At 50.4% G+C, this 27,534-nt stretch overlaps 1 protein-coding gene across 1 annotated transcript in view; it reads right to left on the bottom strand.

Annotated features, from left to right (window-relative positions):
- Positions 1 to 27,534, bottom strand: part of SUPT6H (SPT6 homolog, histone chaperone and transcription elongation factor) — a 1,106,805-nt gene that overhangs the window by 12,623 nt on the left and 1,066,648 nt on the right. The window contains exon 36 of the mRNA XM_085649126.1: positions 14,282 to 14,538. Within this exon, the coding sequence (XP_085505252.1) occupies positions 14,282 to 14,538 (257 nt within the window). The remainder of the gene's footprint in view (positions 1 to 14,281; positions 14,539 to 27,534) is intronic.

Raw genomic sequence — 27,534 nt, 5'->3', positions numbered from 1 at the left:
CTCTGGTGGAATGAGCTCTTAAGCCTTCATGAGGCTGTTTCTTGACCAAAGTAGCACATTTCGAGGCAGAGGACGACCCATTGCAATATGGTTCTCCTCTGCACCTCACAACTTTCTTTGATCCAACGTACCCCACGAAGAGTTGATCGTCCAGCAGGAACTCTTTAGTGTGGTCAAGGTAGAATGTCAGCGCTCTATTTGGGTCCAGACGGTGGAATCGCTCCTCCTCTTTAGAGGGGGTGGGGGGGGGGGGGGGGGAAGAGGAGCATAGAAAGTGGGAAAGGTGATGATTGCCTCACGTGGAATGGCGTTACCACTTTCGGTAAGAAAGAGGCCCTAGTGCAAGGCACCAACTTATCAGGGAAGATGGTCAGGTAAGGAGGCTTGGATGACAGAGCCTGCAATTCGCTCACCATCCTGGCAGAAGTTATTGCCACTAAAAAGGATGTTTTGTTGGAAAGTAGCCATAGGGGGCAGTTATGAGAATTTCGAACGGAGTGCACATCAGGAAGGTGGAAACTAAATTAAGGTGCCACTGGGACATTATGAATGGGACAGGTGGGAATATATGTACAAGCCCTGCGAGAAATCGGTTTACAATAGGGGATTTAAATAAAGAAGGTAGATCTGGCAACCTCAAGGGTCAAAATAAAGAGAAGGACTTGAGAGGAAAGCAGAAAGAGGATCAATAGAACTTTCTGTATAACATTTTACAAATTTCTGCACCCAGAAAGCGTTCACAGTCTTGGCAGAGGGATGCCTGACTGCCATAATCACATCACAGACTTCGGGAGGAAGGTCAAATGCTTTCAAATGACGCCGCTCAATCTCCACGCAAGAAAAAGTAGAGCTCACAGGTTCGGGTGGCGGACACTCCCCTGCTGCTACGACAGACGATCCTCCTGAAGAGGCAGCCTGACCGGAGGATCAATGCTCAGTTGGAGAAACTCAGGATATCGGACACTCTGTGCCCAGTCCGGAGCCATATTAATTACTTGGGCTCGGTCGCTCCGGATCATCTTGAGCACTCTGGACAGGAGTGGTATTGGCAGAAAGGCGTACAGAAGGCCTGAGCTCCACTCAAGATGAAAAGCGTAGTCGAGCGAGTGCCGCCTTGGAAACTTCAGCATGCAAAACTGCTGAAGTTGCTCATTCTTGGCAGAGGCGAACAGATCTAACCAAGGCTCTCCCCACTTCTGTAAGAGACCTTGTGCCACCTCTGAATGGAGACAACATTCATGAATTGCTAGGCATCGGTGGCTGAGTTCATCACCTTGGCGTTCAGAGAACCTGCCAGGTCTTTAACCACCAGGGAGCAGCTTCGCTGTTCCAGCCATGTCCAGAGATGCAGGGCCTTTTGACTAAGTGTCCAGGACCCCACCCCTCCCTGTTTGTTGCAGTACCACATGGCAATGGTGTTGTCTGTGAACACCTGAACCAGTTTTCCCTTGATGAAAGGAAGGCAAGCTTTCAATGCCAAGTGAATCGCTCGGAGCTCCAGTAAGTGATGTGGAGTCTGGATTCCGCCAGAGACCACAGTCATCAGATCTCCACCTCTCCCAAAGAGCTGCCTCATCTCAGGAGTGATGCATCTGTCACTAGTGTGATCTGGTAGAGGAAGGGAGAGGGGTTGGCCTCTGATACAAATGCGGTTCCTCAGACACCACCTGTGCAGTTCCCTCCGAGATATGGACCATGTCGGAAAGATTCCCCTGATGCTGCGCCTACTGGAACCTCAGGTCCCACTGCAGAGCTCGCATATGCCATTCGGCATGTGTCAGTAGCAGGATGCTGGAGGCCATGAGGCCCAGCAGCCTCAGTCAGTCTCACCGATATCCAGGATAGAAGCTGAAACATTGGGATCATAGCCTGTGTAACCTGGACTAGCCGCTCAGGAGGATAGGCCCAAAATTGCACTGTGTACAGAAGAGCTCCGATGAAAGGGAGAGTCTGAGATGGAGTCAGGTGTGACTTTGGTACATTGCTAGTGAACCCCAGCGAACACAGGAGGGAAAACCCCCAGCGAAAGCAGGAGATTCGCCGTAGTCTGGATGTGGGAAGAGGACAGTCTGGGGCACGCTCGCCTTCAACAACCAGTCGTCAAGATAGGGGAAGACTTGGCACCCCTGATCTGCACAGATGAGCTGTGACCACCTTGGTGAACACCTGAGGGGCATTGGTAAGGCCAAAGGAGAGCCCTTTGAAATGAAAGTGCTCGTGGCCTACTGTCAACCGCAGGTTACGCTGATGGCTACCCATGATGTTGAAAGGCCGAGGTAGGTTTTGAGGCTGCAGGGGGAGGAGAGGACTGACTTGACCTCTGGCCGCCCGACCCAAAGAGTTGAAAGGAGCTGAGCCCACGGGCACGCAGATAATTCTGAAACTGCAGTCTTGTGGGTGGGAAATGGCTGGCGCTGCCGAAAGCCCCGTCTGCGGTCACGTAAGGGGTGAAAAGCAGATGGGTGGTCACCTAGAGACCCAAGGATTTGGCCTTAGCAAGCGAGTCCTTAAAGCGCTCCAGGGCCATGTCCGCCAGGTCTCTGAAGAGACAGGTGCATTTAAAGGGCATGTCCGTAAGGGAAGCCTTGACATCCCCAGAAAAGCCAGAAGTGCTCAGCCAGGCAAGGCGTCGAACAGACACTGTTGATGACATTGCTCTGACCACAATGAATGGTGAACTTTGCTGCATCTCTCCAGTCTGATACTGCTTGGGGGAGAATGGCCCGGGCCTCTTCCGGTACCTGTGGCAGCACTTGTGAAACCGTTTCCCACAAAGAGTGGGAACAGCCCAATAGAAAGTACAGTGTTCAATGATCGCAAGGCTGGCGGAAGAACACTTTTCTTGCCCCAATTATCCAGCCTCTGGGACTCCCTGCCCGGGGGTGTGGAAGGAAACATGCCTTGTGAGGTAGAGATTTGGACCACCAAGCGGAGTTATTTTGGGTCGTCCGGTACAGGGCAATGGCAGCAGGTGATTGTCCTATTCACTGACCTGTTTTCAGGATATTGGAGTCATAACCATAAACTCTACACATATTCGCACTTTTGTATTTTAACCCTGTCATAGGGCCCATCATTAACATTTTACTCACTAAAGGTACCCTATAGGCAGTTTTAATATCACTTTCACTGCACCGTACCACACAAAAAAACCTGCTCCGCTGTAGTCCAGGCGTCGTAACACACCTGAGGTGCACTGGGCACCTTGGGGGGGACCCGATGATGAAGTATGTCACCAACTAGGTTGGTGGGTGAGGGTCTAAATAAAAAACCTATTGGTTTTCCATAAACGTAAGGCTTCAGGTGTGAGGCGCTCCTATGCTGGGTTCTGAACAGGTTCACAGTAGGAGATTAGTCAAGGCCTCATTGAAAGGCAGAAGGGGCTGCGAGGAAGAGACAACTGGCTGCAGGACCTCTGTCAAAATGTTCATCTTGACTTCCACTGAAGGGAGCTGAAGGTACAGGACTTCAACTGCCCTTCTCAGCACCATAGCATATAAAGCTCCCTCCTCCATAGCCATGGTAGGGGAGAAAGCAGGCCGGAATCTGGGGAGGTATCCAGTTTACTGGCCTCACCCAATTCCTCATATCAGTCCATTTTGTGTTCAGGCTGGTCTTGTAAATGGTCCAGCGATCCTCCCAATCTTCGCTCATCAAAATAAGGCTGAGGAACTGACCTAGGACCCAAGGGTGCTCCAGGTTGTTCATAGTTGGCACTTCTTCGACTCTTCTTGGTGTTTCTCATTCATTAGTCTGGGGAATAAGAGTTCCAGGAGTCAGGGGGTCACTACAATATTGAATTTAGGGGTGTTAAGGGGAGTGAAGGGTAGTAGCCAATGAGCTACTTTCACTTGGGAGATCCCCTATATGACCACTTCCTGTGGGGAATGGGCATAACCCGGTCCCAGAGATTCCAATTACGCCAAACTCAAGATGGTGGAATCCTTCCTTTGTGGTGCACATCAGACAGCCCACCTTAGGGGTGTAACTAGCTTGGTGTTGCAACACGCCTACTTAAATATCCTGCCTGTCCTGGTGCCAGATGGGCTTCAGGGCAGGGGGGGCATCTCCCAGGTCTAGGGCAGGCTAGGGTCAAATACAGGTGGTAGAGGCTTTGAAGCCTTTGGCCTTGGTATGCAGATTTACTAGCCATCTTGCTGGAGGAGGGTGTAAATACCTACTGCCAGAAAAGGCATTTTCTGCCCACAGACAGCGCGGGCTCTCACCTCCAGGGGGTCACAAACTTGTCTGTGGTGGCATGCTGGACGACACCATTAAGTAGGCTGGAAGGTTTTCAGGGGGCACCTCTAAGGTGTTCTCTGGGTGCATATCTTAACTCCACTACTGGCAACAGCATGAATTTATTAAGATAAGGTGTTTAACACCAAAAACCATAGGTTTCACTGAAGACAATGTAGCTGGGGAACCCATAACGACCAGTGCCCACAACATATACTTAATATGGCTTCCCTGCTCACTTGTACCATCTAGGAATTGAGCTAGACAGCACAGGGACATAGCTACTCATGCAGATAGGTACTCACATGTAATATAATGCACTCTGCCATGGGGCTATAAGGCCGCTGTAGGGTTGACGTACATATATTGCATGCAGTGTCTGTGGGCCATGTCTTGTTTTCACACTTGTTTGCACCATTTCATGCAGCCTGCAATGGCAGTCTGCATGAGTTTGGTGGTGGTTCCCTTATGGTGGCCGCAGCCTTTTAGTACCCAAGCCCTAGGTACCAGGGGTACCATTTTCTAGGGACTTCAGAGGTGCTAAAGGTCTTGCCAATTGGGAAACAATTGAACAGATACCTTGTTTAGGGAAAGAACAGTGGTGCTGGGAACCTGGTTAACAAGAACAGAGTACACTTCAGTCAAAATAGCATCTAATACTAGGAAAAAAGTGGGGGTGACCATGTCAAAAAGGGGCACTTTCCTACAAACAACAGCTAAGCTCATCCGTAGCTTTGGACTCATGCCAATGTCCTATGCTTACGAAAACAATTTTGTAGCTTTCTATGCTGGTGACACAGATGTGTTGAGACAGAGCTTTCCTAGTCATCTGTCAGCTGTGGCTGAGTTGATTGAGTTCCTTTTCCTGAAACTGAAAGAGGACAAGATGAAGTTTCTTCTTTTGGGGGGAGGTTTGCTGTGTTAGTTCCTAGGCCGATGGCCCACTGACTTGGGACTGGCTTGTATTCCCAAAGATGCAGTAAAAAGCCTTGTGTTATGATTGATAGCCATCAAATGAATAATATCGTATCCTCATGCTTTTACCATTTGAAAATGTTACACAAAGTATTACCTTTACTACCAGTGGTCCACACTATAATCTAATCAAGCATGGACTACTGCAATGTGGTATATCTAGGTCTTCCTAAGATGTTTATCCAACATTTTGGATTCAACATGTACAAAATGCTGCTGCCTAAAATTGCCTCCCCAAGGCCAGATGCCACATCATTTGAAGAAGTCGTGATGGCTCCCAATTCGACGTGTTCAGTTTAAGGCTCTCTGCTTTTGTCTTAGAGACTTTTACAAGAAAGAAACGTTGTTTATTCAGGCAAGATGGTCCTTACAAAACATATTAAGGTCTGGCTCTTTATTTAGCCATGATCTTGTGGTTTACATGGCTGCCAGTTGTGCCTATTTTACGGCTCAGGGACATACATTTAGTAGCTGTTGAGCTCAATAAATGTCATCCAATGGTTCGCCCCGTGCAGATTTCAGTTATCAGTGCACCAAAATAGTAGCTTAAACACGAAGGCATTCTCCAAAATATATGAAAAGGTACAAAACTGCAGAAAACAATGCTGCTTAACTTCGACACCAGATCACTAGCATAGGGTTCTTCAAAACATTCACAAACTCTATTTCTACCACTTGCAGTATCCAAGAAAACTTAAATAGACTGACAAAAAAAATCTACCAAGATAAAGCCAAAAACCCATTGCTTATGAAGAAGAAATATTTTTTTCGATTTGTATAGTTTAATACAATGTATAAAATACATACCAAAAACACCCTTTTAGAACACTCAAAATGGGTAAACAACATTTTAATCTTGTTGCCTAACCTCGATCTCTTTTTTTCCGTTTAGACAGAAAAAAATAAAGTGCCTCCACAGGCATGCAGCCTGACAAAGAAGAAAAACTAAGCTACCACTAAGCAGCAACACCACAATCTACCCCAGCATGCATCATTGACAATTAGGCCCTCAGTTAATTTTGAGCTCTGGTGTAGGATGTAATATCCAATATCACCAATACTGCTTCAATTCGCTGGGCACCACTGGTGAAGGGGGTTATTTGTGAATTTAAAGAAGATATTGGTGTTACAAGTAAGTAATGTTTTCTTCTCCATAATGTGCACCAGATTACTGCTGGAAATGCAGGTTATGCTAAAGGCGGTAGCAACCAATAACAGGCTTGCAGCAGTAGGATTTGAGGGGGAAGGGGCTTAAAAATAATTTCTATTAGATGATTTCATAATACAGCGATATTGATTCCAATCATGGCAATTTATTTACCCAAGTATTGAATTCTGGGACTTTTAGTATTGATTGGGTTCAGCTGGGCTGATGGTCACACCTTTGTGCAGTTGGAACATTAAACAACCAAGCTTTCTCACTGGCTGTATTTTCTGGCAATCTGCAATTTGATCTGGCTAATGTCCAGTGATCTCATGTCCTGTGATATGACACAGGTCACATTATGTCATCAAATGTGATGTAATTCTTATGCAAATAACTTGTCAACTGAAAAAACTGCATGGACTAATTTTCCTTTCACCATCTTCATTTTAAACCGGACAAATGAAATCTGTTTAGTGGTCAAGCAGCTTTATGCATTTTAAACAATTTTTTTCAAAATCCTAATGTTTTGATATGTATTTTATAGGAGTAACACGTGGACAGAATTTTCTACCTTCACTAGACTCGTTTCTTGGTTTCACATTTGAGCAGTGATACACAGAGCTTATACATATTAAGAACCCCGTCGATACCACTAACCCAATGCTTCAAACAAACTTCTAGCTACATGCCTGTCAGAAATCTACTCACACTCATATCCTTCCCTCTGCATCACTTGTACCAAGGTTAATCAGTGTATTAGTAGTAAGGGGGACTTACTGTTTTTGTGAATGCATCAATTTATACTCCTAATCTGGCACAGTGAAAGACACATTCTTTTTGAATATATTTAACAAGAACATCAATGATGGAGAACTAGGATTAAAAGTATTTTCCCATCTCCATTGAACGCTTGATGACACATTCTCCAGAGTATTACAAGGTTCAATTCTGACCCACCAAACAGAAACTGTGCATTAACAAACATAACAGAAGAACAATTGTTACTTACCTGTAAACAGGTGGTTCTCCAGTATTGGTGTCTTTCATAGATTCACATGCTTGAATATTCCCCGTCGTCAGAGTGGGAGTCCCACGGTAAATAATATAACAATATATATATATATATATATATATATATATATATATATATATATATATATATATATATATGTGATAAACATCAAGAATGTCCCTATATGAAATCTCCATAGAGATACATGAAGAGAGAAAAAAGACATTCGCAGTCTATCTCTGTCATTATGTTGGTCCAAACTACAGCCAATCAGGCGTCAGCTCCCCTCTATGAACCTTCTCCTCAGAGCTCCTCACCTCAGATTTTCTTAGCACCAGAGTGACTTTAGAGTGTATGAGGAGAAGGGAGCCTCTGAAGGGAGGAGGGAGGGTCGCATGTGAATCTATGAAAGACACCAATACTGGAGAACCACCTGTTTACAGGTAAGTAACAATTGTTCTTCTCTAGTATTGGGGTGTCTTTCATAGATTCACATGCTTGAATATAGAATAGCTAGCAGTAACAATTACCATTGTTTCCATAATCATACGAAAACTGGAATCGTAATGACAATCAACATCCTTATATATATGATGTTATTCAAAATCTATATAAGTGCAAATGACACCATTATTCAATGTAAATGGAAACAATATGGAGGAGGGAAGGAAGAGGCTCACCTTATTTAAAAATATTGCGAAGCACTGCCTGCCCAACTGCAGCATCCTCCTCGTTTAAAGTCGCCAAGCAGTAGTGTCTTGTAAAAGTATGTCTGCTCGACCATGTAGCTGCTCTGCAGATTTGATGTAAAGGCACTCCAGCAAATAAGGCGGTTGAGGATGACATTGCTCTATTGGAGTGAGCCCTCACTGGTGACTGCAAAGGCTTGTTCGCCTTTTGATGGCAGAAGGCGATGGCTGCTGAAACCCAACGTGCAATGGTTGGTTTTGTAACTGGACGCCCCTTGTGAAACCGTCCATAAGCTATGAAGAGTTGATCAGATTTTCGAAAAGAAGCTGTTCTGCTGATGTAGAACTTTAAACACCGTTTCACATCCAGGGAATGTACCTTTTTCTCCGCGGGCGTTTGAGGATTAGCAAAGAAAGTTTTTTAAATGACTGGTTCGTTAATATGAAAATCTGAAGGCACCTTCGGCAAGAATGTTGGATTAGTGCGTAATACTACAGAATCTGGTTTGAACTGTAGGAAAGGAGGATTTATTGTAAAAGCGTGGATGTCACTGACGCGACGTGAAGACGTTAGTGCTAGAAGAAGAGCCACCTTCCATGTCAGATACTTCAAATCGACTTTATGTATTGGTTCGAACGGTGGTCTTATTAATTGTGCCAACACGATGTTAAGGTGCCACAATGGAGGAGGGCGTCTAACAGGTGGAAATTTACGAAACAACCCTTTGAAGAATTGATGCATTATCCTTGAAGAACAAAGGGAAGTTGAACTATCCTGACGGAAACGAGAAATTGCCGCCAGAAAAACTCTCAAGGTTGCATGAGAAAGTCTGGACTTAGCCAATTGTAAGAAGAACGGTAGCAATTGTTCTGGTGTAGAGTGAATTGGATGAACCCCAGTAGATGCACACCAATGGCAGAATCTCCTCCACTTCAACTTGTACGTTTTCACCGTAGAAGGGGCCCTCGCCTGAGCCAAGATGTTTCTACAGTCCTGTGGAATGTCTAGATGGGCAAATTCACAGTGCTCAGGTTCCAAGCTGATAAGCTCAGTGATGAGGGATTCGGATGACAAATTTTCCCCTTGCTCATTGTAAGTAGATCTGCACGGGGATGTAGAAGGATTGGTTTGCATTGGGAAAGTAGGAGTAATTCCGAAAACCATGCCTGTCGAGGCCATCGTGGGGCTATGAGAAGTAGATGGCAGGGCTGCCTCTGCATCTTCCACAGAACTCGAGGTACGAGAGGGATTGGGGGAAAAGCGTAGGCAAACAGATTGTACCAGTTCATCGAAATGGCATTGCCCCGTGACCCTTGATGGGGATGCCAGCTTTTATAATCTCGACATTTCCGGTTCGGCAAAGAGATCCAGCTGTGGACGACCTCATCGTCGAAATATCATCTCTAGAGTTGGCTGATGTAACTCCCATTCGTGGGTCGACGAGGAGGACCTGCTCAGGGAATCCGCTAGGATATTGGATACCCCTGGTAGATGAACTGCTGCAATTGTGATGCGATGGTCGAGAGACCAATCCCAGATCGACTGAGCTAGTCACGACAGTTTGAGATTTTGTTCCGCCCTGCTTGTTTATATAGTGCATGCAGGTTGTGTTGTCCGTCTGTATTAGGACTGTTTCTCCTTGGATTGAAGGAAGGAACGACTTGAGAGCTAGAAATATAGCCAAGAGCTCCAACCTGTTGATGTGCCAGGTTTTTTGACACATCGTCCACTTCCCCTTTACTGACAAATCCTCCAAATGAGCACCCCATCCTTCTAGAGAGGCGTCTGTTATTGTCATGTCTGGCACTACCGACAGAAATGAAATTCCTTTTGTTAAATTTAATGGTTGTGTCCACCATTTGAGTGCCGAGTCCATACGGTCTGTGACGTTTACGTCGTCGTTGAACGACCCAGTAACTTGACGCCATTGGACGTCTAGTTCCTCCTGTATGGGGCGTGTCTTTAATCTGCAATGAGGGATCAAGGCAATGCACGATGACGCCATCCCTATAAATGACTTTAATAGTCTTACCGAAACGGACCTTTTTGATCTTATAAGGGACACCACTCGAAGAATCCTTTGAAGACGGTCTTGGGAGAGAAACGCCTTCGTTGACACTGTATCCAATGTTGCTCCTAGAAATTCCCTGCGATGAGAGGGTTGTAGATGGGACTTTATGGCATTTATGGATAGTCCTAAGGAGCGAAACACCTCTTGACAAAGACGTGTGTCCCGTAGAAGTTGATTTTCCGATTGTGATTTCAGGAGACAGTCGTCCAGATATGGGAAGATTTGAACACCCTGGAGACGTAGGAAAGCTACCACAGGAGCGAGCACTTTTGTGAACACTCGAGGGGCCGATCGTAGACCGAATGGTAACACCTTGAACTGGAAATCCTTTCGACCTACTCGAAAGCGTAGAAATTTCCGATGTCGATGTAGTATGGGGATATGAAAATATGCATCTTGGAGGTCGATTGTCGCCATGAAATCTCCTTGTGAGAGTAAATGCAAGATCTCGACAAGCGTCAACATACGAAAGGATTGTTTCTTTAGATACTTGTTGAGAGCCCTCAGATCTAGTATTGGCCTCCATTCCCCATTCTTCTTGGTGATAAGGAAGAATCGGGAATAAAATCCTTTCCCTCTTTGAGATCTTGGTACCACCTCTATGGCTCCCTTGCGTATTAACAGTTGAACTTGATGAAAAAGTTCTTTGATATGAGCCGGCGTGGGTGGGGGAAATTCGATGAACTCTAACGTGTGACCTTTTTCTACAATGTCCAGAACCCAACGGTCCTTTGTTATGGAGGACCATTGAGAACAGCATAGTGAGATTCGACCTCCAATTTTCTGGAACTGACACAAGTCATTGTCTTTTAGGATTGGAACCTCTGTACGAGGATTTTCCTCTGTAATTCTTGGAAGACTGCTGCCGAGAGGACTGTTGCTGATTGTAGGTATACCGATTGGAACCCTGGTTGTATGGTCGGTATTGATTGCTTCCTCTCCGAAAATTAGAGGAGGTGCCGCGTCCACCCCGAAATGGCTGCTTTCTAAATTGCAATGTACCTAGAGAGCGAGCAGTCTCTGTATCTTTTTTGATCGATTGGAGAGCTTCATCCACATGATCTCCGAATAAAGATTCTCCGTCGTATGCCATATCCAATATTTTTGCCTGCACTTCCTGGCGAAAAGATGTTGAGCGTAACCAACCTTGCCTGCGCAATACCGCCGCTCCAGCGAGTTGACGGAAACCTGTACAAGCGATGTCCACTGCACAGTCAATTATTTCTGCAGATGTACTCTCTCCCTCTTGAAGAAGCTTCACAGCTTCAATCCTAGATGCCTCAGGTAACATTTCAACCAAAGCCGCTATATCCGCCCATATTTGACGGTCGTAACGACCTAAAATGGCTAAGGCATTAGCCGCTCTTACAGCGGTGGAAGCCATTGATGAAAATTTTCGCCCTATGGCATCCAAGCGCCGTCCATCACGATTAGGTGGTGCAGTGATTGTAGATGCAGGGTTTCTAGCCCGACGTTGCGATGCCTGTGTAATTGCAGAATCTGGTTTTGACTGACCAGTGAGGCATGCTGGAGCTCCTACTGGCGATTTATACTTTTTCTCCAGACTAGGTACCTGTGCCGGAAGGCTATTTGGTGTCTTCATTATCTTTTTGCCTTCATCCCAAATGAACTCGATAATAGGGATTGTATGGGTCTGTTTGAAAGGTTGATTTTTAAAATCATACAGAAAACAATCCTCTTCTTTATGTTCCGTTGTTAATTTGAACCGTTGGGCCGCTCTATCCATCAACTGGTGAAAACTTGCAATGTCGACAGGTGGTGAGTCTCCAGGTACTACAGGAGAGGGAGATGGTGTTTGGGCATGGTAGTCATCGCACTCCGCCATATCATCACCATCATCACCATCGCCACCATCATCCAGGATCTCACCATCTTCCTTGTCTTCAGGAACTTCCTCATCACTGTCATGATGAATTAATGTCCGAGCCGATGATTGTCTCAGCGGAACTGAAGGTGTTATAACTGGCACTGGCTCCAACACAGGTGTTGGCACCACTGGAACAGCAGGAACTACAGACTCTTGTGGTGATAAAGGAAAACGCCGATTATAATCATCCAACATGAGTTGGAGATTTGTAATAAGCGACAATGGTAACGTCGCAGTTTGTCCTTCCGTAGGAATTTCTTCCTGATAAAAGCGTTCCTCGTCCTCACTACTTTCATCCTGGCATTTTATTATTAAATCCGATGGACTGTGTGCTGTACCGAACGATTCAGGTAAACCTTCTCCTGAATCTTGATCTGAATCAGTTGCGAACAAAGGTGAAGGAAGTTGGGAATCATCTAAAGGTATGACCTCACCTAACATATTCTGTTGACCACTTGGTGGCAATGGCAACAAAGGTACAGCGGCAAAGGACGAAGTAGTCGCTGAAGACGCGGAAGAAATTTTTGTATTCATTGACCTCTGCGCAGAAGTTGTCCTCTTAATCTTTATTTTCACCGACGAGATTGCCGTCGACGGGGTCGAAAGCACAGAGGCCTCTGTCGACATCTTCGTCGACGGAACCAATGTCGACGGAACCAGCGTCGACGGAACCAGCGTCGACGGAACCAGCGTCGACGGAACCAGCGTCGACGGAACCAGCGTCGACGGAACCAGCGTCGACGGAGCTGTCGTTGACAGAGTCGTCGTCAACGGGAACGGCGACGAGGTCTTCTTTTTCTTCATCGACGGAGCACTCGTCGACGCATCAATCGACGACGTAAGCGTCGACGAGACAGATTTTGCAGTCTTCGACGACGATGGTAGCGTCAACGAGATCTTTTCCTTCTTCGTCGACGACGATGCAATAGGCAACACTGACGACACAGTCTTTATAGTACTGATAATCATCGTCGACGACGAGATCGTCGACGGGACTGCGGAAACGGCGGATTTCGTCGTCGGAAGTCTCGTCGACGATGAAGCCAATTTTTTGCCAGAAAATTGGGAAGTCGATGCCTCAGCAGCCTGAGAACTATGTCTCGTGGGCGATATCGCAGTAGCCATGGAAGAGGACATGGCAGATGTCATAGACAGAGACATTCTCTTCTTCTTAAGGAAAGGAGAAGGAAGATCTTGTACACTACTGCGTTTTGAGGCTGTGTGGGAACGGCCAGAAGTAAAGCTTTCTACTTCAGAAACCACTTCATCCTTATCTTTCAGTCTCTGGAGCCACAACAAGAGACGGCCTTCCCTGTCTTTAAGAGTTTTTGTAGAAAAAGTTCTACAGAATTTACATTTACCCACTTCATGAGCCGGGTAGAGACAGTAAATACACTTACTGTGTGGATCTTCTGAATATAAACGTAGCTTTCCACAAGAGGAACAAGGTCTAAACAGAGACTTCTTACTTGAAGACATGCGGAAGAGAAAAAACTGAGCAGAGCTGAGGGAGACTCCCTTTCACACGACGTGCGGTAGAAAATTTGAGGTGAGGAGCTCTGAGGAGAAGGTTCATAGAGGGGAGCTGACGCCTGATTGGCTGTAGTTTGGACCAACATAATGACAGAGATAGACAGCGAATGTCTTTTTTCTCTCTTCATGTATCTCTATGGAGATTTCATATAGGGACATTCTTGATGTCTATCACCTACTTATATCTCTGTTTTATATGATTACATATATATATAGATAATATATATATATATATGTAATCATATATATATATGTAATCATATATATATACATATATATATATGACTGTATATATTGCTATATTATTTACCGTGGGACTCCCACTCCGACGACGGGGAATATTCAAGCATGTGAATCTATGAAAGACACCCCAATACTGGAGAACATAATGTATTTGTATAGTGTACGATTACCCGTAGGCATCGTGGCGCTGAATAACAGATGTTTATTGTTACCCAACTCAATGGTTCTCATTTTATCGACCTCAGAAGGATGAAAGGCTGAGTGGACCCGCCGGATTTGAACCTGTGACCATGAGGTCGAACACAGGCCACTGCAGTGGCTGAGCCACCAGACCCAGCTGACAAAGTTCTTCTAACATACTAATTTCTGGCGATATTCTATGGTTTCCATTTTATGCGGAACCCACTCTTACTTTATTTCATACTGCTTTTCTGATAATGGGGCCTGTCTAAACATTGCCATCCATAAGCCCCACAAACTTACTTTGGCTGCTGTCTTTGCCGAGCACTGGGCGACGGTGTCAACGTAGGTGAAGGAGATGGCTGCTGCAATGACTGAGGTGTTGGGGCTGGTGTAAGGGCAGGCGTAAGGGCAGGTGTAAGTGTAGGGGTAGGCGTAGAGGCAACACTGGCCTGCAGCTGATGGTACAAAGGGGTAGTGATTGGCTGACTTGGGGTATAATTGTAGTTTGGAGTCATTAGAGGTGTTGCCACAGGTTGCTGAGCTGGTGTTGTAAAAACCTGGAAATCAAAAAAGAAGTCAGTCATGATAGGTAAAACTGGGTGGGGATTATTTTAATAGCAACAGATCACATTTATATGCCTATACCCGTGCAGCTTCCTTCACTTCTGAGAAATAGCTTTAACCTTTGCAGGTGCCCTATTTGACCTGTAAAGTTGACGATCAAGGAAGGAGTGCTATGTAAAAAAAGAAAACTTAGAGGATGCTACCTTTCAAATTAAAAGGTAAATGGTTACATGTGATGAGCATACATGTGAAGTTTGCCAGCTACCATCAATAAAGAATATGTAGGTCATTTAATCTCATCTCTGTACATATGAATCATATATCAGATGGCAGGCAGAGGATGCCATTAATCCAATGTTCCAAATGGCCTTCTTTAATGTATAAAATAAATAAAACGTCTTGCATTGTAAAACCAATTAATAAACATCCCAAATGTCTCAAATGGTGAACTTTGAAAGTGGAGGGGCGCAAATTCATATTTCAAATTACAGGGAGAAGAGTGAGTATGCCTACCTTACTACTCACTCCTTCCACCCACTTAGAGGGATTACAAAATGCCTCCTAAATCGGTTTAAGCATACAATAAGTAATTTTACATGCGCCCCATCACTCATCTTAGCACTCATGTGTATCTATCCAACCAATGACTCATCCTTGCATTTATCCACTCACACAGCTATAAAAATACACAAAATCAACAACAGATGCAAGATAATTTAAAATAATAAAATAAAAAGAAATATACTGCCATCTAAACATAACAGGAATATGCTTATGATTAGGAATACAAATAAAAGAAAGCATCAGGTGGCCATCTTACAATGGTATTGTACAAGGTATTGCATTGCTTTGTAGTTCCAGTATGGGAACCACTTTCAGTACCAATGTGTTGGCCAACATAGTAAGAAACTATGGAAAAACCATTCCATAAAGATGGCCTAATCTAAAGAGGTTGGGCTCACTGGATGAGGAGCACAGCTGATGAAATGAACAGCAAGCAAGCAGTCCGTTCACACTGCCTGTGGAGCCGGAATATGGTAAAAAATAAATAAAATATGAGAATGAAAGAAATTAGGAAAAAATTGAAAACTATAGAACTAAACTTAAGTTCACACATTTTCACATTGATTTGTATATGATCACAAAAATACTGTCACTCAGAGGTCCTCAGAGCCAATGTCTGAAGTGGCTTAACCACTGCCCTATGCATAATGTTATTATGGATGCAAATGGAGGGTTCAGATAGTGGCTCCAATGCCAGGGGACATTTTACTGATCTGATTTCTTTCATTCTCCTCTTTTTATTTCCAATACATATGTGAAAAGAATTTTCTCTGTCTCTGTGTCTCTCTCTATATCTATATCTATATCTATATCTATATATATATATATCTATATCTATATCTATATATATATATATTTCAAATGATAAATTGTCATACACAGATTCAAAAAAACAGAAATGACTCCTTGAATTTTTCTTTGAAATTTCTTTATTCTTGCTTTAGATATTGTTCTCAATACAGCACGCAGCCTCCAAAATTTTGAATAGCCAACATGTGTTTCACGCCCAATCACACTTCTTCAGGGCTCTTAGTTATGGATTTCTAGTTCTTCCTTGATTTATTGTTCCTCAAGTAGTGCCTTATTATTAGTTGCACATGTTTGTTACGTCTTGGTAGTATTCTCTGATCTCTACCTCCTGTTTAGATCGAAACCATATTTCAAGTGCGCTAGGTGGTGCGTTTGCAGAATGGTGTAAAAAGGGGGGGGGGGGGGGTTGCCTTGGACAACTCTCAGCAATCCAGCTGTGTGGGGCTTACTGGGGGTACCTGGTGGGCTAGTTGGCCCCCAGGGACCCTCAGGATTCAAGGGCTTAATCCACCAACCAAGAACGCGCCAGGAGGGACGTTTGCAGAGCGGTGGAGAAAGGGGACGTGGTCTGCTTCCACCTCTCAGCAGTTCCACTATCTGGGGCATACTGGAGGTATCAGGTAGGCTAGTTGTCCACTAAGGACACCCCAGCAGTGAAGGGGACTTTAATCCCCATCCAAGAGCGTGCCAGGGAGTGCGTTTGCAGAGTGGTAAGGAAAGGGGGCGTTGCCTGCTATGAACTTAGCAATCTTGGGGGCTCAACTACCCCTCCCGTTACCTTCAGAAAGTCCCACACAGTGTGATTGCTAAGAGGTCTTCAGAGGCCACGCTAACCTTTCTCCACAACTCTGCAGACGCGCCTTCTGGCACAGTACTGGTTGGGGGATGAAGTCCACTTTACTCCTGAGGGACTTTGCCAGCCAAGTAGCCCTCCTGGTACCTCCTGTAAGTTGTACGCAGTGGAATTCCTGAGCGATGGTCAGCGGCCCAGGCCCCTTTCTGCACCACTCTGCAAACGCGACCACTATGTTATAGTTATAAATTAGGATTTAAAAACCTTAGAAGTTCCATCTGCAGGTGTATACCATCTTAGTGGAGGAACGCCTGGCTGTCAAGGTAACATCACAGACTTTGGGAGGCAGGTCAAACGACGTCAATTGCTGCAGCTCAATCTCGACGCAAGGAAGTGGAGGCTGCATAGGTTCGGGTGGAGGACTGTTTCCCGCTGCTGTGACAGAAGATCCTCCCGATCAAAGGATCGATGGCCATGTGTAGCAGCTCGAGATACCAGACTCTTCCTGCCCAATCCGGAGCCACAATAATGACTTGGGCCCGGTCGCTCTTGATCTTCTTCAGCACTCTGGGAAGAAGTGGTATAGGTGGAAAGGCGTATAGAAGACACAGCTCCAATCGCGACAAAAAGCGTCACCTAGCGAGTGCCGCCTTGAAAATTCCAACACACAGAATGGCTGACATTGCGCATTCTCTTCGGTGGCGAATATATCTAACCAAGGCCATTCGTGATCTATCATGAATCTGCAGCTGAGTTCGTCTGCCCTGGCTTTCAGGGAACCTGCCAGGTGTTGAACCACCAGGGATATGCCCTGATATTCCAGCCATGTCCAGAGGCGGAGGGCCTCCTGACATAGGGTCCACGACCCCACCCCGCCTTGTTTGTTGCAGTACCACATAGCGGTGGTGTTTTCCGTCAACACCTGCACAACTCTTCCCCGGACAGAGGAAAGGAATGCTTCGAGTGCAAGACGAATCGCCGGAAGCTCCAGAAGGTTGATGTGGAGCCCGGACTCTGCCGGAGACCAGAGGCCTCTGATCTCCACCTCCCACATGTGGCCGCCCCATCCCAGAAGTGATGCATTGATCACCACTGTGAACTCTGGTTGGGGAAGGGAGAGGTATCTGCTGTCGACTCAATCCTGGTTCGTTAGCCACCACTGTGAGAAAGTGCCATCATTCTTGCATGGTATGCCCCCACTTTTTGCTGAAAAACCTCAAACCCAAATTGGCAAACCCTGGCCACATGTCAGCCCCTGGTAAATGGTACCCTAGGTACCCAGGGCCTTGTGACCAGGGAAGGCCTCTAAGGGCCTTAAAGGCCCTGTACCCTAACACAAACACACTGGTCTTGCAAGCTGAGTGTCTGGGTACAAGACAAAACAACGAGTCAACATGGCCCACATCCATGTGTGCCACGCCCACAACCCACACTGCCCTGGCATACATCAGCCATCCCTCTAGCTGGGTGCCCTATGCCAGTGGTGTGGGCACAGGAGCATGAGCCCTGTGCCTCTGCAGTACCCAGGTCCATTCCTGGGCACTGTAAGTGCAGTGCTGCCATTTAAGAGTATATGGTGCTGAGAGCTCGTTAAACACGAACTCCACAGCACCATAATGGCAACACTGAAGACTGAGAAGTTTTGTATCAAACTTCTCAGCACATTAAACCCGCACTGATGCCAGTGTGGGATTTAATGTACAAAGCACTACAGAGAGCATCTTAGAGATGCCCCCCGACACCTAACCTACAATCCAAGTCTTGTCTGAGAGGCTGCCTAGGCTGCCACACAGCAGACATGTTGCTGGACCCCTGGGTGGAGAGCCCCCGCTCTCCTGGGCCTGCAACAATGCACATCCTAGGCGAGGTGCTCGGTCTCCTCCCCCAGGATGGGTTGGGGGAAGCTTCAAAGGCATGCCGCCTTTGTGAGCTTCTCCAGGCCACTTGCTGTACCCAGCAACTGGCCCCCACCGGTTCTGGCCCCCACTCTGGCGGGATGACTGGCCGGAAACCCCAAGTAAGGACAGGGGATGTGCCAGCCTCTGCCATCCCCACCCCACAGGTGGGGGAGGCGAGGTGAAGCACATCTCCGGGCTCTCGCCATCTTGAAGATGGGAAGCCCTGCCCCATCAGGACTAGGCTACTGCCCTCCTCACACAGGAGAGTGGCAGGATAGGGGGTGTACTCACCCCAGGGCAGGGACCCATTGGTCCCTGCCCTTTACCTACCTGTAACGCCCCTAAATCTAGTATTCAGGGGCACCCTGAACCTACCTTCCTCAGATTCCAGATTCTGAAAAAGCAAAGAAGAACAAGAAGAAAGAAGACCTGCCGTGCAGCTGCTAAGAAGAGGAAGACACCAACTGCTTTGGCCCCAGCCCTACCGGCCTGTCGACCCTCGAACTTGCTAAATCCCAGCACCTCCTGTGGCCAGCAACCTCCCAAACCCCGGAGGACCTGGCTACCTTGTGACTCTAAGCATCTGGGACTCCCATGAGCAGTGGCTCTGCTCAAAGCAAGTTTCTAACCCCTGGCATCAGCCCGGAAACGGGAACCATGCACACACTGCACCCGCCAAACCTGGCCTGTGCCGGAGTGGACAAAGACCCCGAGGACGTCCCCCCGGCGACTGTGACCCCGAATCCGGCACCCAAGGACCCACCTCGACGCTCCTGACGACGCCTGCAGCCTCAGAACCAGGGTCCCCCCCCCCCCCAACCGCGATCAACAGAGGGTAAGATTTTGGGGGCTTGGCTAGTGAGCCACAATGGCGGACGCGACCCTGTAGAGCTCCGCTACCTTCTCCCCAACTTATCCTGTAGTCGGTGATCCTGCGGTGCTGTCCTCGCCACCGATATCGGCAGCAAGGTGCTGGGCGACAGAGAAGGTGCCGGCGGAGTCCCGGAGAGCTGCGGTGCTGACACACGGGCTGTGGAGCGACGGGGACGCCAGAGACGGAGACGCAGCCGGCGAGTGGCGGTGGGCCGTGAGGCTCTCTCGCAGAGCATTGGCTGGGGATAGCCGCGGAGCGGCGGCAATTGTTGTGTGCAGGCGGGCGGCCCGAGGGGGCGGTCTCTTCCCCCCCCCGGCTGCGGAGGCTGTGGCAAGGAAACTGCAGGCGCGCTGATACTGCGGCGCTGGAGGAGCTGGGAGGCGTCCTGCGACGAACTGGCGATGCTGGGAGAGCCCTGGTGCCGGGGGGCGTGAGGACCGGGCCCTGGAGGCGGTGCACCTGGGCACCGCGACCGGTGGAGGAATCGGAGATCGTAGCCCGCTGGGAGCAGCACGTCTTCCTTCGTTTGCGGACTGCCGGAAACCGGCGCTGGGGGCAGCAGGGAGATAGGAGACCCGTACTGAGACTCACCCGTCGAGAACGCGCACCGCATGGCGCCATGGCATGGGAGGCTTCGGAGGAGCCGATTGCTGACACCAGATTGACTCCCGAATCCTCCTGTGCTCCCATGTGCGCAACCTGAAGCTCTGATGTGGATCTTGCCCTGCCCGGACCCCAAACGCCACATCGGGACTCCTGCGCGCGCGGACTGTCCGGCGGGCTGCTGCTGAGTGGGCGAGGACAACTACGAGAGCCCAACAAGGCTGCGGATAATGGCGCTGCTCATGCAGAGCTAAATTGGAGTTAACCACCGCGGCCCCCTCTGGTGACTGCTCCGCCGGAGGGTCCGGGTGGGCTGTGGGACCCTCGTGGGGCGGGTGGTGACCTCTGACGCCGTGGGACACGCGCTGCGGTGGGCCCGTCGCCACTGCGCTTCATATTACCGGGGAGGAAAGGCGGGCAATGCCAGGGAGCGGCCGCTGCCGTCTCGGGGCACGGACGTGGGCGCTGGGCCTGTGACAGGATCTGTTGGCTGTGCTGCGGCGTGACGCTGAGGGACCGGCGCCTGAGGTGAGGTGCAGTCGACGGAGGGCGAGGGTACGCTTGGAGATCTGCCCTGCGGGGGGGTGACGGTGCCCCTGCCCGGCCGCTGCTGACCGCCCCGGGAGGTACTTCCCGCTGCGTATTGAGGCGCGCGGCCTCGCCTGACTCCCACTGGGAGCGATACCACGACTACAGGCCAGGGGGACTGGATCGTGGTCCCTGAGCGAGGGGGCGGTGCGGACTTAGCTGACGACCTCTGCCGGCGGCTGGACGAGTGTGGCAAAACCTGTGTTGATAGCCCGGGAGGGCCTTCCCTGGGGGCGCTGGCCAGACGGGTGCCAGTTGCGGTTTGGCGGCGGCTGTTCTGGAGTGATTGGTGAGAGGACGGCGCAGGTGTAACTAGTCTTCAGGCGATTGACGGCAGATACCCACGGCGCAGCAACTAGTGATGGGCCGCATGCGCGCCAGGCTGCAGCAGGGCCCACAGCAGACACTAACCCCCGATCGTGCCCGCCCTCGCGAGGGGATGGAGGAGGGTCCGTCGTCGACCGCGGCGCTGGCAGCCAAGATGGACTCTGTGCTGGCCGCAGTGGAGAGAATAGGGACAACCTTGGAGCACACCAGGACGTCACTGGAGAACCGCATTGACAAAGTCACCTCGGACTTCACGCTCCTTCACGCGGACCACCGCCGGCTGGCGGACACGGTTGCCGCTCAGGAGCAGACGTTGACGGAGCTGCAGCCCGTCGCTCGTAGCCACGCCGCTGCCCTACAAGACATGCTGGATCGTATCCACGCCTTAGAAGACAGGGCAGAGGATGCTGAAGGGCGCTCTCGCCGCAATAATGTCCGCGCCGTGGGCCTGCCGGAGGGAGAAGAAGGGCGAAACCCAGAACAATATGTGGAGGACTGGCTGCGGCAAGTCATGCCACCTGGGAAGCTGTCGACTCATTTCGCGGTGGAAAGAGCTCATCGTGTGCCTGCTCAGAGGCCGCCGCCGGGCGCCCGACCGCGCCCATTCCTGTTCAAGTTGCTGAACTATAGAGACAGGGACGCCATCCTCAGAGAGACCCGTAACATGAATGGCCTTTCGTTGAGCGGCAGTCAAGTGATGCTTTTCCCGGACTACACCGCGCTGGTGCAGCGCCGTAGAAATAATTATATGGCAGTGAAACGTCAGCTTCGCGAACTGGCGCTGCCATACTCGCTGCTGTTCCCTGCCAGGCTGCGTGTGGTCGACAAAAGAAAGACTCACTACTTTGACTCCCCGGCGGAGGTCTGGAACTGGCTAGAGGAGAAGGGCCTATGGACTGGGCAGAGGCCGGCAGACCCGGGCGACGGAGCCCACGCCAGTAGAGGAGACAGACGCCGTCAGCGACGTAGAGCAACGCGCGAGATGCCGGCGCGGTCAGTGGCTCCAACGCCGGAGAAAATGCGACAAGAGTGTTGGAATGTGCTGCAAGCGGTCACGACGCTGGCCAGTCCGAGCCAGATGGACTCACAGGACCAGGAGGTGCGACTCGAGGTGATGGCGAGCGGATCAACGTCTCCGACGACATCCCTCTCTGAAGCCTTCGGTGGGCCGGTGGTTACCCCACAGACCGCGGATGGTATCCTGGACTGAGATGTGGCCTGAGGACTATCGCTTGTGCAAGTATCACGCAGTTGCCTGATGCCCATGGGGAGGTGGAGGGAGAGCCTGGGCCCTGGACCTAGTCTGGTGGTCCTCCCGACCTGGGAGGGGGATTTGTTGTGGTCACGGCTGCTCGTTCAGGATGGGTCTCCCCAGCGGGAAGCAGAAGATGTGGGTGGCCCCCGGGGGATGATTGCCTGCACCTCGCTAGTCGCACCACTCCCTACTGGGTAGTTCTCCTTAGAGGCGCACCACGCTTGGGTGACACACGGGGACAACGATGGCGAGCACTCCTTCACACGTCACCACCCCCAGGTCACACCCTGACCTAGTTTTCACCCGCGTAGGGTTACATAAGTTTGGACGGACACACTTGTGCGATTCGCCCCAGCCGTTACACACTTGTTATTGTTATGTTAATATTGTTACCTCAGATCACAGCTCCCTTCCTTCACCGCAGCGCAAACTGGCTGCCACTGACCCTGAGCCCAGTCCCCCCCGACACAACACAGCTGCGCCATGACACGTGTTAACATTATTACGTGGAACATACGGGGTATGCACACTCCCGCGCGGAGGGACTCCGTTTTCGCCTACTTGCAGCGACATTCAGCCGGCATCGCACTCTTACAGGAGACGCACATGACGCAGCCCGAGTTAGAGAAGCTGCGACGGCGCTGGAGAGGCCAGGTGTATGGCACGGTGTACTCGGCGCAGGCCAGGGGCACCCTCGTGTGGGTCAGGGCGGGCGTCCCGTTTGTCAGCGAAGATGTGTCTGTGGACACTGAGGGTAGGTACACATTGGTAAGGGGAACGCTGAATGGCCAAGCAGTATTACTGGCTTCGATCTACGCCCCGAACGTTGATCAAATACCCTTCCTCGCGCGTCTTTCGCTGGCGGTAGCACCGTACGCCGGAATCCCCTGGCTGCTCGGAGGGGACTTCAACTCTGTCTTAGATGTGCATCTGGACAGGTCGTTCCCCCCGCTCTGCGCGGCGACCGCTGCCTCCACGGCCCGTGCGTTGGTCGACTGGCTTTCACAGTGGGGGGTGCTGGATATTTGGCGCACTCTGTGCCCCACGGATCGAATCTATTCCTACTATTCCTCTACGCATGATCTACATGTGCGGTTGGATAGGATGGTGGGATCCCCGGCGCTGCTGCCACTGGTGGAAAGCGCAGAGTATTTGGGGCGCACACACTCTGATCATAACCCCCTGAGGCTCCGACTTAGCTGGGAGGCGGGTCGTCCTCCCATTCCCACGTGGCGACTTCAGCCCACGGCGCTGGAGGACCCGGACTTCCGCTCGGCGGTGGAAAACGCGTTCCTCTCCTATTACGAGCTTAACGAGGGCACAGCGAGCGACGCACGGGTGGAATGGGATGCGCTTAAAGTAGTGATTCGCGGTCATTGTTTAGGAACCACATGGAATATGCGGAGGCAGATAGCGGGGTCGCTCACCCGTCTCGAATCCCAGCTGCTCCAGCATGAGCGGGAGGGAGAGGGAGAGGGGGGCGGTGCGCGAACACAACAGTTGGCAGATTTGCACGCTGAGCTCTTGGAACGTCTGAGGTGTCTGAACTATGCGGCACACACGGCCCGCAAGCATGCATCGGCTGACAGGGCCGGTCGGCTGCTTGCCTGGCTCTTAAAGCAGGAGATTACCCGAGCCCCAGTCGCGGCGATACGTACGCCAGGGGGGAGCTTATGTGCACGCACCGGGACATTCATAGGGTCATGACAGACCACTATGCACAACTGTACCGTGCGCAGGGCCACTGCTCGGTGGAGGATCTCGAGCGGTTTATCGGACAGGCGCGACTGTCTACGGTCACTGCTGAGCAGACGGAGGCCCTCAACTGTCCTATTACACCGGAAGAGATAGGAGACGCCATTTCCTCAATGGCATCTGGGAAGACTCCGGGCCCTGACGGGTTGCCTACGGAGTTTTATAAAGCATACCGTGAGCATCTGGTGCCGCACCTCCTCAAGGTATATAGGACGGCGGCCGAGGCAGGCGCACTACCTCCCTCGATGAGCGAGGCCTACTTGGTGTCACTGCCCAAACCGGACCGGGACCCTACGGACCTGGGCTCTTACCGCCCGCTGGCGCTCCTTAACACTGACTGTAAGATTTTAGCTAAGGTGCTGGCGGAGCATTTGGCGCCGGTGGTTCCACACTTAGTCCACACAGACCAGAATGGGTTTGTGCCAAAGCGCAGTACGTCCTTGAACCTGAGGAGATTTTTCAGGGTGGCGACAGACAGTACACGGGAGTGGCCCAGGGCAGGCTGCCTAATACTAGATCTGGAAAAGGCATTTGATTGCCTGGAATGGCGGTATCTTTCGGCACTCCTGCTGCAATTTGACCTTGGCTTGGAGTTTCTGCAACTGGTGGGTCTCCTTTACAAAGACCCTAAGGTGAGGGTGCGACTGGGGCCATATATAGCCGACGCCATACCGATATGCAGGGGAACCCGACAGGGATGCCCACTGTCGCCGCTCCTTTTCGCTCTGGCGATGGAGCCCCTGGCAGCGGCTATACGAGAGCGGACGCTGGCATACCACTAGGAGACGCTGTACATCAGGTGTCACTTTACGCAGACGATTTGTTGGTGTTTGTACGGGACGTCGACGACATTCCACCTCAGCTGGCCAACGTCCTGCGTGACTTTACTGCCCTTTCGGGGCTCCGGGTGAACGCCAGCAAGTCTTACATTTACGCGTTCGGCGAGGGGCGGCAGGACCCTGGTTATGTCTTAAATGGCACCAGAGTGCAGTGGAGGGGTGATACCTTCCGATACTTGGGACTGCGCATTTACCGTCGGCCGGCAGACCTAATAGATGGTAACCTGGGCAGGGCCTTCACGGCCATTAAATCCCAAGTACGCTTCTGGAACACGCTTCCGCTCACGGTTACGGGTAGAGTGGCGCTGTCCAAAGTGGTGGTCCTCCCGCGGCTCCTGTACTATTTCGCTAATCTACCTTTTTACATCCCAGCGGCCTTCTTCGCCAAGCTGTCGCAACTCCTTAGGGACTTCATCTGGGGGAATAGCCGACACAGGATGTCCCTCAAGAAACTATACCTCCCGACGGACCAGGGAGGGTTGGCGGCACCCTGCTTCGAGCATTACTATCTAGCGGCCCAACTGCAGTGGATGGCGCGCTGGTTCGCGGATAGGGGTCGCGAGGACACTGCGTCCATGGACCCACCGTATACACTTGAGCAGTTGTTGGTGCTCTTCCATCCGGCCTCCAGAGGTGCGGGCCCGGCCGCGCTCCTCCTCGCGGTGGCGTACCGATGTTTCCGCAGAAACCTCTTCCTTACTCGGCATGTGCTCCCGTACGCGCCAACGCTGCCATTGGAGGGCACACCCAGTGGAGTGGGACCGCTCACCGCCCATGCGCTTACACGGTGGCGTGAGGCGGATATTCGGACCCTAGGAGATCTGTACCGAGACGGAGAGCTCCTTTCGTGCGACTTGCTGGTGGAGGAAGGGGGATTACCGCCAGGACAGTTCCTGACCTATCACTCCTTAATTCGGACTTTGGGCGCTCAGTGGGGGGACATGGCAGTGGAGCCTGGCCAGCACCTTACCATACAGTACTTACACGTTTTGGGCAGGGGCTGCCACCTGATTCGGTGGTTTGCGGCATCGTTGAGGACGCACACGGCGATTTCCCTAGAGCCGCTTAGGCACAAATGGGACGCAGACTTGGGGAGGCAGTTGACGGATAAAGAGTGGGAACGCATACTGAAAGGCCCGGTGCGCATCCCTAGAAACATGCGCCTCAGGCAGATACAACTATTCGTTATCCACAGGGCATACCTTACTCCCGCGGTACTTAACAGTTACTACCATCACGCAAACGCACGGTGTCCGAGATGCGCTGCACCGGGGGCCGACCTCATACATATGCTGTGGGGCTGCTGCAAATTGCACTCCTACTGGCGTGCAGATCACGACTCCCTGCATATTATAACGGGAAGGGATATACCCTTCGACTGGGTGGTCTACCTACTGCATCACTTCCACAGGACGCGCACAACTAAAGTGACGTCTCGGTTTCTGGATCTAGGGCTCGTGGTTGCAAAGTGCCTCATAATCAGGCGGTGGAAGGCACAAGACCCGCCCCATCCACGGGCATGGGGGCGCTCACTTGCTGCATGGGCTGGGGCGGAGGGAGCTGCTATTAGGCGGGAGGAGACACTAGGGTTGAGGAAGACGCCCATAGCCGCGCAGTGGGAGGGGATGCTTCAGGCCCTCAGACATGCTGCGGAGGGAGATGGGAGGGATGAGCAAGGAGGGGGGAGTTGACACCCCGTCGGGCAACAGACGATCCACCAGCGTGACCCTGTAGGGTTCCACACACACAACACGCACCCGCAATGAGCGAGAGGGGGCGACGCACCCGAACGCGTGACTACGTGCTGCAGATTCGTCACTACATGCAATTGGGGGAGAGGGAGACTACACAGGGGGCAGGGACAGCGATGGACACACTGGAGCTGATCTACTTTTGAGGTGGTTGAGGTTATTTAGGTTTGTTTCCTTATTGTTTCTGTACAGTAGTTGCGGATGTGGCTGTGGGACCCATCGGGATATCTTGACGAGCCCACGTGGGGGAATGCAGGGCTGCACGCATCAATGTTTGAAATGTATGCCTCCTTTAGGGGTTCAATGTAGCTGGATGGAGTTGTTCATGCTGCGACCTAACTTTTGTATCTTTTAGGTGCTCTATGCACTGCTGTTATACACGGGGAGCCCGTATGCTAATGTACCGAATGTCTGTATTGGTGTTTGGAAAAACAACAAAATTAATAAAAATAGATGTTAAAAAAAAAACACAGAGGGTAAGATTTCCCGACATCAAAAGGCACCCCTGCACCCGGCGCCCTGCGGCCCCCTGTGCCCGACTCCTGGGTACCTACCTATTCTCCAACTACCCAACTTACTTCTCGAAGTGGTGGTGGCACCCGAAAAATCTTCGTCCCCAAGCTTGAAGCCTTTGTTTGTCCTTGAGCTTTCCCACTGAAATCCATTGAGCGACCGAAGGCTCAAAAGCACCCTGCACCCAGCCGCCCGAGTGTCCCTGGCAGTGCAACTTCTACTCCTACCTACTTCCCCATTTGCCCTGAGCAAGTGACCAGGAGCCCAGCTCCCAGAGCCGCAGCCACCAGCCACGGCCCCCCTGCCTCCCATAGGATAACATTGGGCCTAACTCACTCTGCACCTGGCCGCCCCAGTGCCGCTGAGGGTGTAAAAACTGTACCAACCTGACCCTGGGAGACCCCTGAGTCTGTGCCCAG

This window comes from Triturus cristatus, chromosome 3_2 (assembly GCF_964204655.1).
Source record: "Triturus cristatus chromosome 3_2, aTriCri1.1, whole genome shotgun sequence".
Taxonomy (NCBI): domain Eukaryota; kingdom Metazoa; phylum Chordata; class Amphibia; order Caudata; family Salamandridae; genus Triturus; species Triturus cristatus.
The sequence above is the reverse complement of the archived record's forward strand: the minus strand, read 5'-3'. Positions and strand labels throughout refer to the sequence as shown.